The sequence below is a fragment of the Anneissia japonica genome, unplaced genomic scaffold (assembly GCF_011630105.1).
Source record: "Anneissia japonica isolate Jap-2015-1 unplaced genomic scaffold, ASM1163010v1 scaffold287835_len3118868_cov185, whole genome shotgun sequence".
Lineage (NCBI taxonomy): Eukaryota > Metazoa > Echinodermata > Crinoidea > Comatulida > Comatulidae > Anneissia > Anneissia japonica.
In genome coordinates, this window is record NW_022737223.1 from 1928459 (window position 1) to 1942600 (window position 14142).

The 14142-nt window shown below is 37.2% G+C and overlaps 1 protein-coding gene across 4 annotated transcripts in view; it reads right to left on the reverse strand.

The window, feature by feature from the left end:
* LOC117117093 (guanine nucleotide-binding protein G(o) subunit alpha-like) overlaps positions 1-12120 on the reverse strand; it is a 36052-nt gene extending 23932 nt beyond the window's left edge. The window contains exons 1-3 of one of the 4 annotated variants that reach the window (XM_033261276.1): positions 11874-12120; positions 4313-4453; positions 4038-4080 (exon numbers count right to left, since the gene is read on the reverse strand). In XM_033261276.1, coding sequence (XP_033117167.1) covers positions 4038-4080; positions 4313-4430 — 161 coding nt within the window. In that variant the 5' untranslated portion in view covers positions 4431-4453; positions 11874-12120. Of the gene's footprint in view, positions 1-4037; positions 4081-4312; positions 4454-4580; positions 4725-4772; positions 4949-11645; positions 11784-11873 lie in introns of those variants that run through there. The other 3 variants (XM_033261278.1, XM_033261277.1, XM_033261279.1) reach the window with 3 other exon arrangements.
* Positions 12121-14142: the final 2022 nt, after the last annotated feature.

Consider the following 14142-nt stretch of genomic DNA (forward strand, 5'->3'; position numbering starts at 1 on the left):
TATATATATATATATATAGCCGGTATTAAAGTGGAATTTCTATTCTAATATTATAGAGAAAAAGACAATATTTATCCAAAGTCCCTGTGATTGGACAGTGATCATCTTGATTTTAAGCCTCAACCCAGAGCTAAACCCAGAGGCCAACATTCATGGGTACACAGTTCCTATAGATGTATAAATAAAAAGCTAATATCACTTTAAATACGTCCCTGAACTCCTTATAAATACAGGAATATGAATAGATTATGCATTGGCCCTGAATGCCGTATGCATAGGCCATTCCTTAGTCATTGGCCCTGAAACCCGTAATGGTCACGAAATCAACATTAAGCTTTGTCCAGATTATCAAATTTTCTTAAACAAAATAAAAATGTTTTATGCCTATATATAGTCTTAATGTGCCTATATATGGGCATGATGTGATGTCATCATGACCATATTTAGGCATGTTACATGTTTTTGTCAAATGAAATATGATAGTCTGGACAGCTATTCCTAGCTTTGTTATGAATACTGCTATTATTATTGGACTGTCTATCAAATAATATAAGCTTTACCGGGTATCGAACGATTGAAAATATTTTGCTGTAAAGTTATATTGGTTTTATTAATTATTCCATAGTGTACTAATAGGGCACATAGTACTTTTTACTCATAAAAAATTAAAATAAGATAAAAACGTACACGCATGACATAAATGACTTTCTCCTACAATGTGGACATCTGGTTTTTGAGGGTTTTTAAATATGTTTTTTGTAAAAATATAGTGATATTTCAAATAGCATGAAACCGAAACGTGTGAACGTGATTTAACATACCGGTATTTGTTTTTTAATGCAAAAAAACCAAATTGGTTATTGTCACAATATAGATATGAACTACAACTCAACGCTAATGCAATACAAGTAGCAACATTCAGGGGCGGATATTTTAACGAGATGACACGAATTTCATATAGGCCTAGATGTAATATAATCATACAGATAAGTATGTATTCAATAATAGTTGGATTCGTGTTCAGTATAGTGTTGTTACAAAATAGCAAGTTCATAATAGGCCTAAATGTAATATAATTAATACAGATAAATATGTATCCAATAATTGTATGATTCGTGTTCTGTACAATGCTGTTACCAAATATTGTAACATTCAGTATTTGTAAGTCATTTTTTTCTGTTAAAAACAAGAGACGGTTGTGGGTACGGGGAGAGGCGACGTGCCCCTCACTAAACCCGCCCCTGACATTATTACATCATCATAATCAATACCGTCATTATCATAATTATATCATCATTACCAAAGCCTGCACTACCACCATCATCTGATTGTTAATCATCATTATGATGAATATCACCACCAGTATCGTTATCATCATTAGCACCACTACTACCATCGTATTTATCACTCCGACCACTATCATCATCAGCAACATAGAATATGATTAGATTGATTATGACATGATGATAAGCTACCACCATCATTATCATATCACCATTCACCACAATACCCACCACCTCCACCATCATCATCATCATTCAATCACCACCACCACCATTATCATTTATTTTCGTCACCATTTGTATTTTCCTTCTCAATCATCGTCCTCCCATCATCATACCATATCCATTAACGTCATCATCATCACAATCGTCATCTTCATTATCACTTTATATCACCACTACTATCTTTTCACATTATTATTATGCTAACATCACCATCACCACCATCACCAGCATCAAGAGCATTCTCCTTGTAATCATCTAACCATAATCGTTGTCATATCATCCTCCTTATTATATTTTTCTGTCCGGCCAATTATCGTGACCATCATCCATCAGCAGTAACATAAAATACCATTAGCATCATCGTCGCATCATCATAGTCATCATTATCATTATTATCTTCCTCCTCCTCCTCCTCATCATCATCGTCTTTATAATAACCACCATCATCGCCACTATCATCATCGCCACTATCATCATCATCACTATCATCATCGCCACTATTATCATCATCACTACCATTATCTGATCATCATCATTACCACCACCCTCATCATCATCACACACCATTACCATCAATGCCGTAGCCAGGATTTTCAAACAGAATGGGACAATATCAGAGTGGACCCACTTTATGCGTAAACTCAAACAATGTGGACCCATTTTACGCAAAAATATGAAAAATCTAAACCCATTTTCTTAAATTTTACCAATTTTAAGCTAAATAAGAGAAATCTGGACCCATTTTTCAAAAAGTGGATCCATTTTACGCATAAAATTACATAATTTGGACCCATTTTTAAAAATGTGGACCCATTTTTTTGTGGACCATTTAGAAGAATTGTGTGGGACTGTCCCAATAGCTGTATACGGCATTGATTACCATCATCATATTTATCCTTATCATCAATATTCATCATCATCTTTACCATCATCATCCCTACATTATCTGATCATTATCACCACCACCACCTTCACCACTACAGCATTACCATCATCCGACATCATCCTCATCGTCAACATCACCACCACCACCATTATCTGATCATCATTAACACCATCATCACTACAGCATTACCATCACAATCATCGTCATCCTCATCATCCCTATCATTAACCAATCATCCCCACCACCTCCATCATCACTACGGTTACCATCATCATCATAATTATCATCACCACCATCCTCATCATCACCACCACCACCGTCCTCATCATCATCACCACCACCGTCCTCATCATCATCACCACCATCATCATCCCTACAATTATCCAATCATCATCATGATTCCCACCATCCTCACCCTCATCATCATCCTCATCCCTACAATTATCCGATCATCATCATCATCACCACTACTATCATCATCATCATCATCCTCATCATTATCATCCTCATCACCATCATCATCCCTACCATTACCCGATCATCATCATCCCCACCATCATCACTACAGTTACCAGTTACCATCACTACTATCATTATCCTCATCATGATCATTCTCATCACAACCATCAACACTACTACAGTTACCACCATCACCACCGTTATCATTATCACCTTGATCATCACATTCATTATCATCATCATCCCTACCATTATCCGATCATCATTATCATCATCACTACAGTTACCATCACCACTATCATTATCATCATCATCATCCTCATCATCACCACCACCGTCATTACTTTCATTATCAACTTCCAATACTACCCATCATCGTCACCATTTTATCATCATCATCATCATTACCAATACATATCATTAGGGCCTATACGTCACCATTGTCATTTTTGTTCACCATAGTCCTAACATTTTACCTTATCTAACATTGAATCCACGAAGGTCACACCGTTATTAAGTTTACCGTCATCACTACTTCCATTTTTACCCTCAATGACATGTTCCACATACCCCTCCCTAACGCAATAGTAAATACATATCTAAATAATTTACCTCACGGAGACCATAGAGAAAATTAACGTACGAAAGGTTGTGTGAATTTATAATTACGATCTTATGTAAACAGATAGCAAGTCCAGTGTCACGCTGGGAGATTAGTTTTATACTATCGTAGGCTTCGTATAGCTACGATTCGTGTCTATTTTTAGCGCGGTACAACAGCGCTCAAAATGATGTTTATTGAAACGTAAGAAAGAATATCGAACCGACAGACGCAACAAACCTACGATAGATTTAAAACATATTCACACTGATAACCTTAGTACGTCGGCTGACACTTAAACATACGTTATACTTCACGGGCCTACGCAAATATTAAATTATAAGAAATGAAATGTAACTATATAATGACATTATAATATTGATACTGATAATAATACTAATACTAATAATAATAACAACAATAATAATAATAGTAATATTAATATTAATAATGAAATAAAATAACAAGAATGAATACGGTAGTAATAATGATGATAATAGTAATAACAATTATGTAGTAATAATAGTAATAATATATCATATTATTAATAATAAAAATAAAAATAATTGTAATAATTGCTTACGTCATTTGTTTGACTATCGTACTTTTTCCAGATTCTCCTGCACCTGTAAATACGAGAAATTGAATTGTCATTTAAATTACAAACGTCTTATAATATTAATAAACCGTGTATTATTATCATTTGATATTCCGTTTCGAAGTCTTACCTGCGTACACCTATGCCATTGTATAAATATAGATGCGATACATATGATATATATCGCTATATCAGACGTTTAACTGAGTTTAAAGCTGTTAAATACAAGATAATATTCTAGTGGATAGCGAAATTCTTACCCAGGAGTAACAATTTGATGTCTTTGGCTGCATTAATCTTATCCTCTTTAATACGCTTGTCTATCTGTTTACTGTTTTCCGTGGCCGCCCTGTCTTCAGCGCTCATTGCACACCCCATCGTCTATGGTCTGTTTAGTATTCCTACCACAGAACAAAAACACATTGATTCTTTTCCAATATATGATATATCAATATTCAATCCAAATACAGATATTTTTTTTTCTTCCAGGATTTCTACCTATGCTCCCAAAAGCGGAGATCGCCTCACCGGTGACGCAAATGCAAAAATCTATCGGGCTTTGTGTGTTGTTGGAAACGAACCACCTTATACACATACAAAGACAGTCATCGCGAGCAAGCGTTGCTACATCTTGCTTTACTATGGGCTTGTAATTTGTATTGAAAAGACGAGAGAAAAAACATGTCGCCTCTCTCAGTGCAATTATCATATCGTAATTACCTCTCGCCGTACGCCAATCACCGCCTTTCAGGCTCCTGCTTTGTTCACATGAATAAGCGGGCAAAATTCGAGTGATTACGTTGAACGCTGTGTTGTAGTTGGCCTGCATATAATTTTTTCATTAATTATATTCTCATCTCTAACAGTTTTGAAGTTAACGAAGCCCGCCCCCACCAGATTAATTCCGCGAAAACGTTCACACACAACTGAACGACAAATACACCGGTCGCGATTTCATATAACCAAGTAGCCTACAAATGCAACCGGTTCACAAAGATTTGTGAATAGCTTTCTTATTATCGCAAAAGGAAGTACGGTACTTATTCCTCGTAAGCCGGAAGAAATATCCGGCACGATTCCAAATATGGAAATTATCAAAATATCGGAACAATAATTATGTGTTGTCGCGATTGCCGTTGAATAGGCCTACACCAGACTTCATAAGTCTTAGCTAGATGAGGCCAGAATTTCTAGATTTTGCTATTACGTTAAGCAGAGCACATGTCTATTTATCTTCTAACCTAATGCCAAACGTCATTATTATAACTAATATTAAAATACAACATGAAAAGAAGTATAGGCCTAACAAGACACAAAAATCTAAACAAATAACTGAGTCGCAAAACTGGTGGTGTTGTATGTGTGTGCGGTGAACCGTGGAGTTCCGGGTTCATTTCTATCTGCTTTCATTTTATTTGAGCTGGAGGGCTGAAAAGTATAAAAGTGTAAACGTCTCTCCTTGGTTCCGTGTGCAACATGACCCATGTACACGTTATAGAACGCAGTTAGGCCTACACTCTTCGGAAAAGAGTAGGGGCTTGACTCCCAATATACGTATACACAATTCACCACCAGAAGCACACTACTACTACTACTACTACTAGTAGTAGTAGTCTTTCGACTTTAGTGGGTGATCCTTGGTGTCGTCGCACCGAATAAATCCAATCCAATCAACATATATGGCCAGTGTGCAGTAAATTTATATCAGTGACTTTCAATAATACAAGTGCGATGTAATACATACCGGTACCATATACATAATGTAATATACTGTACTATAGAAAACACAGAAAATCATAACTAGGAAGGTTTTCCTTACCAGTTAATGATACACTTCTTTGGTCTTTTTTAGACCCTAATCCCCAGCCAATTTTAAATAAAACTTGATACATGGGTATCTGCTCTGCATACTGTGCTCAACCTTGGGAAAGCACACTTTAGTTATAAACGGATGTAAATCGGAAAGATCTATATGCCTACCACAGGAGGTGGAAGATTTTACATCCGATACAGACAGTGCTTCTAAGTGATGCTGTGTTCCGCTTCATCTGTTGTTTGATTGATTAAGTTTATTCGGTGACTACAAAACTCAGAACTTAGCCAAAATATCTATGCTTATATAAAATAATAACAATAATGGAAACTATAGCAAAATGAATAAAATATTTAGAGTAGGCCTACACGTAATGAACCTTCCCGCTAAGCCCCGCCCCTTGGATATTGTTGCTAAGGTCCCACAAAACGACAGTGTAGTGTTAAAACACGCGCGATTGTGGACACAACACGTGTGCTGATTAAGCTGGTTTTCCACTAGGCGAATTTATTCGCGCGAATCAAAGCGTCGGTTCGCTTCCTGAGCTCTGATTGGTTGCGCATTTTTTCGCATCGCAAAAACTCCGATAGGAATGTGAATGCGCATGAACCGACGCTTTCGATTCGCGCGAATAAATTCGCCTAGTGGAAAACAGGCTTAAGACAGCCAAGCGCGTTTTCTTGGCCCTGTTCTTATTGGCCACTTGTTCAGTTTGTTTGATCTGGAAAAGTCCAGTAAGCCGTCCTATTCAGTGAGAGTTACCCGAGTTATTTTTGTGTAGGCTTACAGTACCTCTTTAAGCCTAGTACTACCGCGGGAAGAAGTCTTGAGAGAAGAAACCTGAGAAGAGATTTAATACGATGGTCCAATATAATTGCAAATGAAAATCCGTACGCATAAAACTACGAACGTTAAGAATGAAATGGAAATATCAAAAAGAAGGTTAAATAAAATAGGCTACAAGGATGTACCATAAGGAACTTATAATGCGAAACGGAAAGAGAAAAAATCACAAGGAAAACAGAAACTTTGGCCTACATGCCTCAAAACCAATAAACACACGATGTGAAAATAACGTACTATGATAATAATGACGAAGATTATCAGTGTCGGAAAGGAGAAGGGGGGGGGGGATGTGGTTGAGCCGGCTCGGGCCCCCTAAACTTTTCAAAATTATAAAAAAAAATGAAGAAAAAAAGGAAAATTATAATCAGGTTTCGGTCTGAGAGTGCCATATTTCCAGCCATCTAGAGGTGGCCGCGATAATCAAATTTTCTTACCTCAGCTACAACCATAGTGGGGCTGAGGTGGTTATTCTCCATCTGTAAAAGTCCCTCCCTGGCCCCCTCTATTTCGAATTGCTGGATTCGCCACTGATTATGATAATGATGATCTTGCACTATCATCTGAAGTGCGTTATGCTGGGCCGTCGGCCGACGAGTCTAACCCCGCTCGCTGTGAGCGCCTGACGACACAACGCCGTCTGCTGATTGTCTGAGGCAGTCTGAGTGGTTCGTCATTAGAAACGATCCGTTGTGCCATGGTAGAGTAGGGGAAATTGCTGTGACACCGTTACATTAATAATATGCTCTATTGGAAGAAAACAATTGGCAGATACACTAGTAGCCTTTCAAAGGAGGAGAAACATACTGCAAAAAATTTGTTGTGACCTTGGCTTATATTGTACGACGGCATTTATTACAGTTAAATCTCATTGAAAGAGAGAGAGAAGACGAACTTCTGCAAAACGTTCATGAGTTAATTCATAACCATGTGGATGTGTATTCGAACTTTTTAAAGTTTTAACATCGGTCGACGACCGTCAGGCGGGCAAAGGGTGCCCTGTCTATTATAGGACTAATGTGAACAAGTATCTTTTTGAATTAAAGCAGGTCAAATAATTTTAGCAACATACGACTAACCTTGCAAAACCCTTTGTCAAGTTAACAAAGGCAATATAAAGCGGCCTTTTTGTTCAAATAATTTCTCATGGAGATGTTTAAGATAAAATATTATGTCTATAGTTGATCGCTCAGCCCTGAATCCACACTGATTCACTGATGCTATGATTTTCTGGAGCCTATTCATTAGGACCTTGGTAATGATTTTCCTGGTATTCCGGGCCTAACTTAACACACAATCACATCTATTCTTGTAGGATAATTCGTATGACTGACATACGGCTGCTCGTCAGAGAATCATGGGCCCGGTAGATAGGATAGGAGTATGATAGGATTAGGAGTATCGCACCAAGGATAACCCACTAAGTCAGAAAACCTGTTTCCAGTGTGCCTTCTGGTGGTGAATTGGGTACTGCATCGGGAGAAAATCCCCTACACTTTTCCGAAGAGTGTACTGCATTCTATCGCGTACACTAATGGGCCATCTCAGAGGCAAGAATGAATCGTCTTGTCCTCATAGGTTGGCCCCTTGCATCCCAACCAAGGCCGGCCCTAGGCAGCCCCGTAGCTTGGTTCGAACCAGGGTGATAAACAACTAACGCCTCTCTGTTTTGAAAACCTTGTCGCTCGTACCCCCTCCTTTTCAGCAACTTTCTTAAACCATCACTAGCAAGGAAATGAACCCATGCAGTTTAAATTTATTTATTTATTTTTTAAAGAATATAGGCACAATGAAAACAAACATCCTGTACTTGCTGTTGAATGTCAAGGAAAAAATAATTTGTTAATTAAATAGATGATGAAATCAAAACAATCATTACCAGCGAAAGCGAAACTTTTCATGAATAGGCATATTGTAAAGTTGAGTGTTTTGAGTGTTATCGGTACTTGATGCCAAGTGGCCTTTGTAGTGTTTAAATGTCATAAACATACAAACAAATAACATGTTTTTGTGTTACTGGTACGGTAATGCATTTAATATAATATAGGCTAATACACACAATATGTTTGCACCCATCGATTTTGATAATCATTTTCAATACTATGACGAGAGTATTCTATTCAATATCTTAACAGGCCCGGATCTTTTGATAAACTAAAGATCGGCCTAACTTAACCAAGTCTATTTTGGGGTCCACTAGTGACAGATTTGTTGTCAAAAATTTAAATATTAATATTAGTAATAGTAGTAATAGCAATAATTATTATTAATAATAATATTAATAACAAGTGTAGTGATAATTACAATCTATCTAATAGGGCCGCTACTATGTCTACTAAAGCTACCACTACCACCACCAACACCTTCACCCCTACCAATAATTATTATTATCATTATTATACAGTGGCGTAATGTAGAGGCCGATTCCCCTGGCTAAGGTTTTCTTCGGGCCGTTACGTTTGAGCTTCGTGGCACAGGTCGAGGCCCACGTCTGGTCCAGCGCTTTCTGATGGTTTTTTGTTTGTTTTTTGAATAACGTATTACTGTTCATTAAAGTGCCCTGCACTACTGGAAAACTTGCTGATTAAAATCCCAGGGCCCCCTAATGTCCCGGGCTCATGGCTTTAGCCAATGAGAGCTCATAGTCGTGACGTCACTGTTATTATTATAGTTGTTAAAGTTCAGTGCCAACTACCGTAGTAGTACTGTTGAAACGAGTTACTGTACGTCATTGTTAAAATAGTATAGGACAATGTATGCGTTGTGTGATTACGGCTTGGTACAGTTGGTTGCTCACTGGATTGTCAAAAAGAACATTATTAAACCATAGAGAAAATAGAACAGAAGGTTTTACTCTAAATCTGAGCCTGTTGTAGCGTAAAGCAAAATAATTTAAATCTTTTATATTCCAAATACTGCAGGTAGGCCTGTCTATAATAACAAGCATAACTGCTGTAGAATTGACGATTCTTATCTTATATTACTCACTACAAATTAAACACCCTCCCCATACTCGTTGCCAATTAACATAGTTACAGTGGTGACCATTAGAATAATGGAACGGGGAAGGGGGCGAGGCAGGAAAAGCGGAATAATGGAACGGGGAAGGGGAGAGGCAGGAAAAGGGGAATTGGCTGTTGTTACACAGTCTTAAGCTCATTCATAATTTTGATTGGATATTATTGTAAAATAATTTATTTATTAGACCTGAACAATAACTATGAAATTATACGGGTGAAAATGCAATACAATATCGGACCTAATATACGGTACGGTAACATACAAATACGAATAAAACATTATTTTCGACAGCAGAGAGTACTCTCTTTTCGTACAAGGATTTAAAATCGACAAGTTCAACTTCAATTATACTACTAACTCTTTTAAAAATTCTGTTATATTTATCTTTATCTTTGATTAGCAAGTTTTGATAAAAGCATATTAAGCAAAAGGTCATTACACTACGAATAACCGATTCGAAGAACAGACGAATTAATACAGTATCAATACCTAACATTTGAGTTAGTACCGTATACAAATATAAGATGAGCAGATTTGATTGATGTTAATACTGTACTTGTATGGCAATTTCGTGGGCTTGGTAACTGGGAGAAGACATAGAATTGTTTTATTCTTCCGTGACGCCGTTAATTACTGTATGTAAGTTTAGATAGACCTACATGTAGTACTTAGACAATGGTAATGTATATCTGACCGATATTAACTTTCAGTTTCATATAATTATTATTTTGTTAGCAGTCATTACTGGGAGCATAAAGCAGTAGCGAATGACATACATTCGCGGAGAGATCAGGTGGGGAGGGCGAAGACAAGCTGTCTCATTGTGGGACAAATAAGCGAACCCCTGTTGGGCTTTAGTGGAGTACAGCAGCACAGTGTGCATGAATTATTGCTTGCCGATTTCAGGCTCAAAATCTTTCTATTCTGTTCTATACATATTTTTCAAGCTAAAAAAAAAAACAAAAAAAAACAAAAAAAAAACAAAAAAAACAAACAAACCTATTTTAAAGCAGTCTGTACACTGCATTATAGAGGGTATTACATAGTCACACCTACTGGTAATAAGGTACAGGTAGATTTGTTGGTCTTTTTATTTAAAATCAATTTGACACTTTCCCTAAGCCTCCTTTGTTCTTATTTTGTTCTTAATTTCACCAAGCAATTTCACCCTCAGTGTGCTGTGCGGGTGTTCTTATAAATAATATAAGAGGAGTTCTTGAGTTTTTTTGTTCGACGAGTCGTGGTCGTATTGGCCGGTCTAACAGTAACAGAGGGATTAAGCTCCAATGTCCCCTCCCTCACGCTCGATGCCACTGGACTAAATATGTAATTTCACTGCTGAACTATGTGTTTGACCTTGTTTCCGAGCGAAACGGAACAGGTTGGGCACTTATTACTATACCGGTAGGTTGCAACGACCAGATAAACCGAGTAAACGCATGCAAGTAGACCGCGAGTGTTGACACGCCTTGTCAGAAAAACATCCACTCGAATATTGAGTGGATGTCTCGGTCTACATGAACGAACAGTGTTTAAGACAATGTAATAAAATAAAAGATAAAGAGCTACACTCACTGCAGCTTGTAGATTGGCACAATCTGTTTAGTTTCTTCCGGCTCGCAGCGCAGAGTCTACCATCATAATTGTATAGTACAATATATACTATTTCACCGGTACAGTGACAACTGAATTTTGGAAGATGATAATTTGAACTATTCATACTTCTTGGTCTCAGTAACTTGTATAGTATATTACTATTCTACCGACACAATGACAACTGAATTTTGGAAGATGACAATTTTGAACTATTCATAATTCTTGGTCTCAGAAAAGTATATTCTGCGCTGATAAACGCAGTTATTAGTATTGGTGCTAATGTTAAATACCGATATTAAGCAAGAGACGGAAGGACCTACCTTCGCCTTTACCAGTGGGATTTCGGATACAAATGAATTACAACGATGTCACGAACAGAATCGTCGGCTTTGTATATAAATCTAGTCGGGGTTTTTTTGAAGCGATGTGGAAGGCGTTCCACTTTTTCAAACAGAAATCACATAAAATCAATACAAGGACCCCATACACATCAAAGCAGCATATTCATCACAGCTAGCTTTATTATTGGTGCGCATTAATAAACTTACCTTCACACAATACAAAATAAACACCTTCTAAATAGTACTACGTAATTCCACAATAACGGTCAGTCGATACAAATAGTTCTAACAAAGAACCATCCTTATCACTTCAGTTTTATAATGATAATATTCCTATTCTTAATGACATCAAACAATTAAGTTAGTACTGAATTTTGTACTGATTGACTAACTAAAGGAACACCACAGTTTCAGAATATACACTGCGGTTTATCCTACCAGCTTACTTCCTGCTACGGTAGGCACGAGAGTTGGCGCGTTTCCGCCTACCTTAACCTGTGACCTTAGATAGAAGATCGAGGAAGTTTAAAAAGACAAACCTCAAGTTGTGATGACGTAGTGTGTAACAGCGTACATAATGCGGGTAGCCTGTGTAAGACAGAACGTGTGATTGACATTCCATGGTTTAGTAATAATAGTAATAATATTACTATCGTCTGCACACCCAAAGCAGACTATCGCGTTTACGATGTTCATTTTGGGATGACATGATGTCAACATTTCTGTAAGTTCTCGTATATGCCACCGCACACTCCACCACGCAATTCCAAGTTGTGCGTTGTCAGTGCCATCTGTTTTTCAAAGTGCCAGTTTCGCTCTCGCTCTATAAGCAAGTAGATATAAACATTTATTTATATCCTGTTGGAAATACATAATGCCTAGGCTATTTATTCAGGGTTATAGATCAGTCTTTAGAAAGGTCTGCATTTTATTTTGTTGTAGAACTGATTTTTCTAAGAGATAAAGTTGTTTGACGCAAAACTGGGTAACAGTGAATGAGATAGATTTTTGAATATTTAAAAACTGGAAGAAAAGGGGTACACATTTTTCTCCCATTCTTCTCATTTTTTTTCAAAAATCTGTATCTTATTCACCGTTCCCCCCTTTTTTTCCCTTTTTTTGGGTCAAATACAGTATGCCTTTTCGGTCAGTTCTACAACACATCACTTTTTTCTCCTCCGGAGTCTTTAAACAGCATTTTCGTAAAATGGGGGCGCACTTAACCCTGGCGATAAGGAAGGACAGGTTCGAGTTACATGGCATCCGCCTACATTGCATAACTTGGCGATAGAATAATAAACGGTTTTTTTTTTTTAAATTCCGTTTTTGGTCGATGAGATCATGGGCCTATAAATATAGTTTTACGTAAAGCTTTGTCCAAAGTATCAAACTGTATGACAAATAACTATGACGTTCACATTTAGGTGTAATACGACATCATCATGCCCATATATAGCCACATCACACATTTGACTCACACAATTTGATAGTGGACGGAGATTTCCTACACATCTAGCCACAGTCGTATTGGATCCGCAGAGATATATTATCTATGCTGAATATGTTGTGCCCCACCGTTTGACAAAACTCCGGATCCGCACCTGTTAGGGGTAAAGAGGCATATAATTAGGCCTACTTGTATAGCGCCTTTCTTTTCAGTTACGAAGCGCGGTAAGCGACTCTACACAATAAGTCAACCCCCCCCCCCCCCCAAGTAAAGCTTGCATAGAACCAAACCCAAGCAGATTACTAACTTTTAACTAATGCAATAAAGCAGTAGACGGGTTGAACAAGTTGGATGGAGTTGGAAGATCTTGTTAAGCGCACATGGGTACGTAGTGTTAGGTAATTGGAAATATACAAAGGACAGACGCCAGAAAGTGATTTGAAAACAAAAAGGAGAAGTTTGAATTTAATTCTTTACTGTACAGGCAACCAATGAAGGTCACGAATAAGGGGAGATGTATGAGTACATGACTTGCAAGAAAAATGAGTCTAGCAGCAGAATTTTGAAGTTTCTGCATGGTGTATAAATCTCCTTTTAACAGGCCACTGTACAGTGAATTGCAGAAGTCCAGTAACAAGAGTGTATACAAAAATAAAACAATATACACATGTACTGACCTTATCTTTAATATGTATTTATCGGTATTCGAGCGGGAAGGAATACAATGAATGAAAAAACAATTATCGTGCCCGATGCTTGTGTGAAATACACACTTCGACTTAGCCGGAATTAATTGAACATAAAAACTCAAATTCCGTCTTAAAAAATGCAGCAAGTAAGATTTCCTATTAATTATTTAATAAAAAAAAAACATCACGATTTGACTGCAATGAGTCAATGAACCTTGTCGTAATGTTACTCCAAAATTACGGGATGAAAATCGTCGAAGCTATAAAAGGAATAATATATACAAACTGAAAATAAAAAGAATAGAACATTAATATAAAGACAATGGATATACGAGGCACA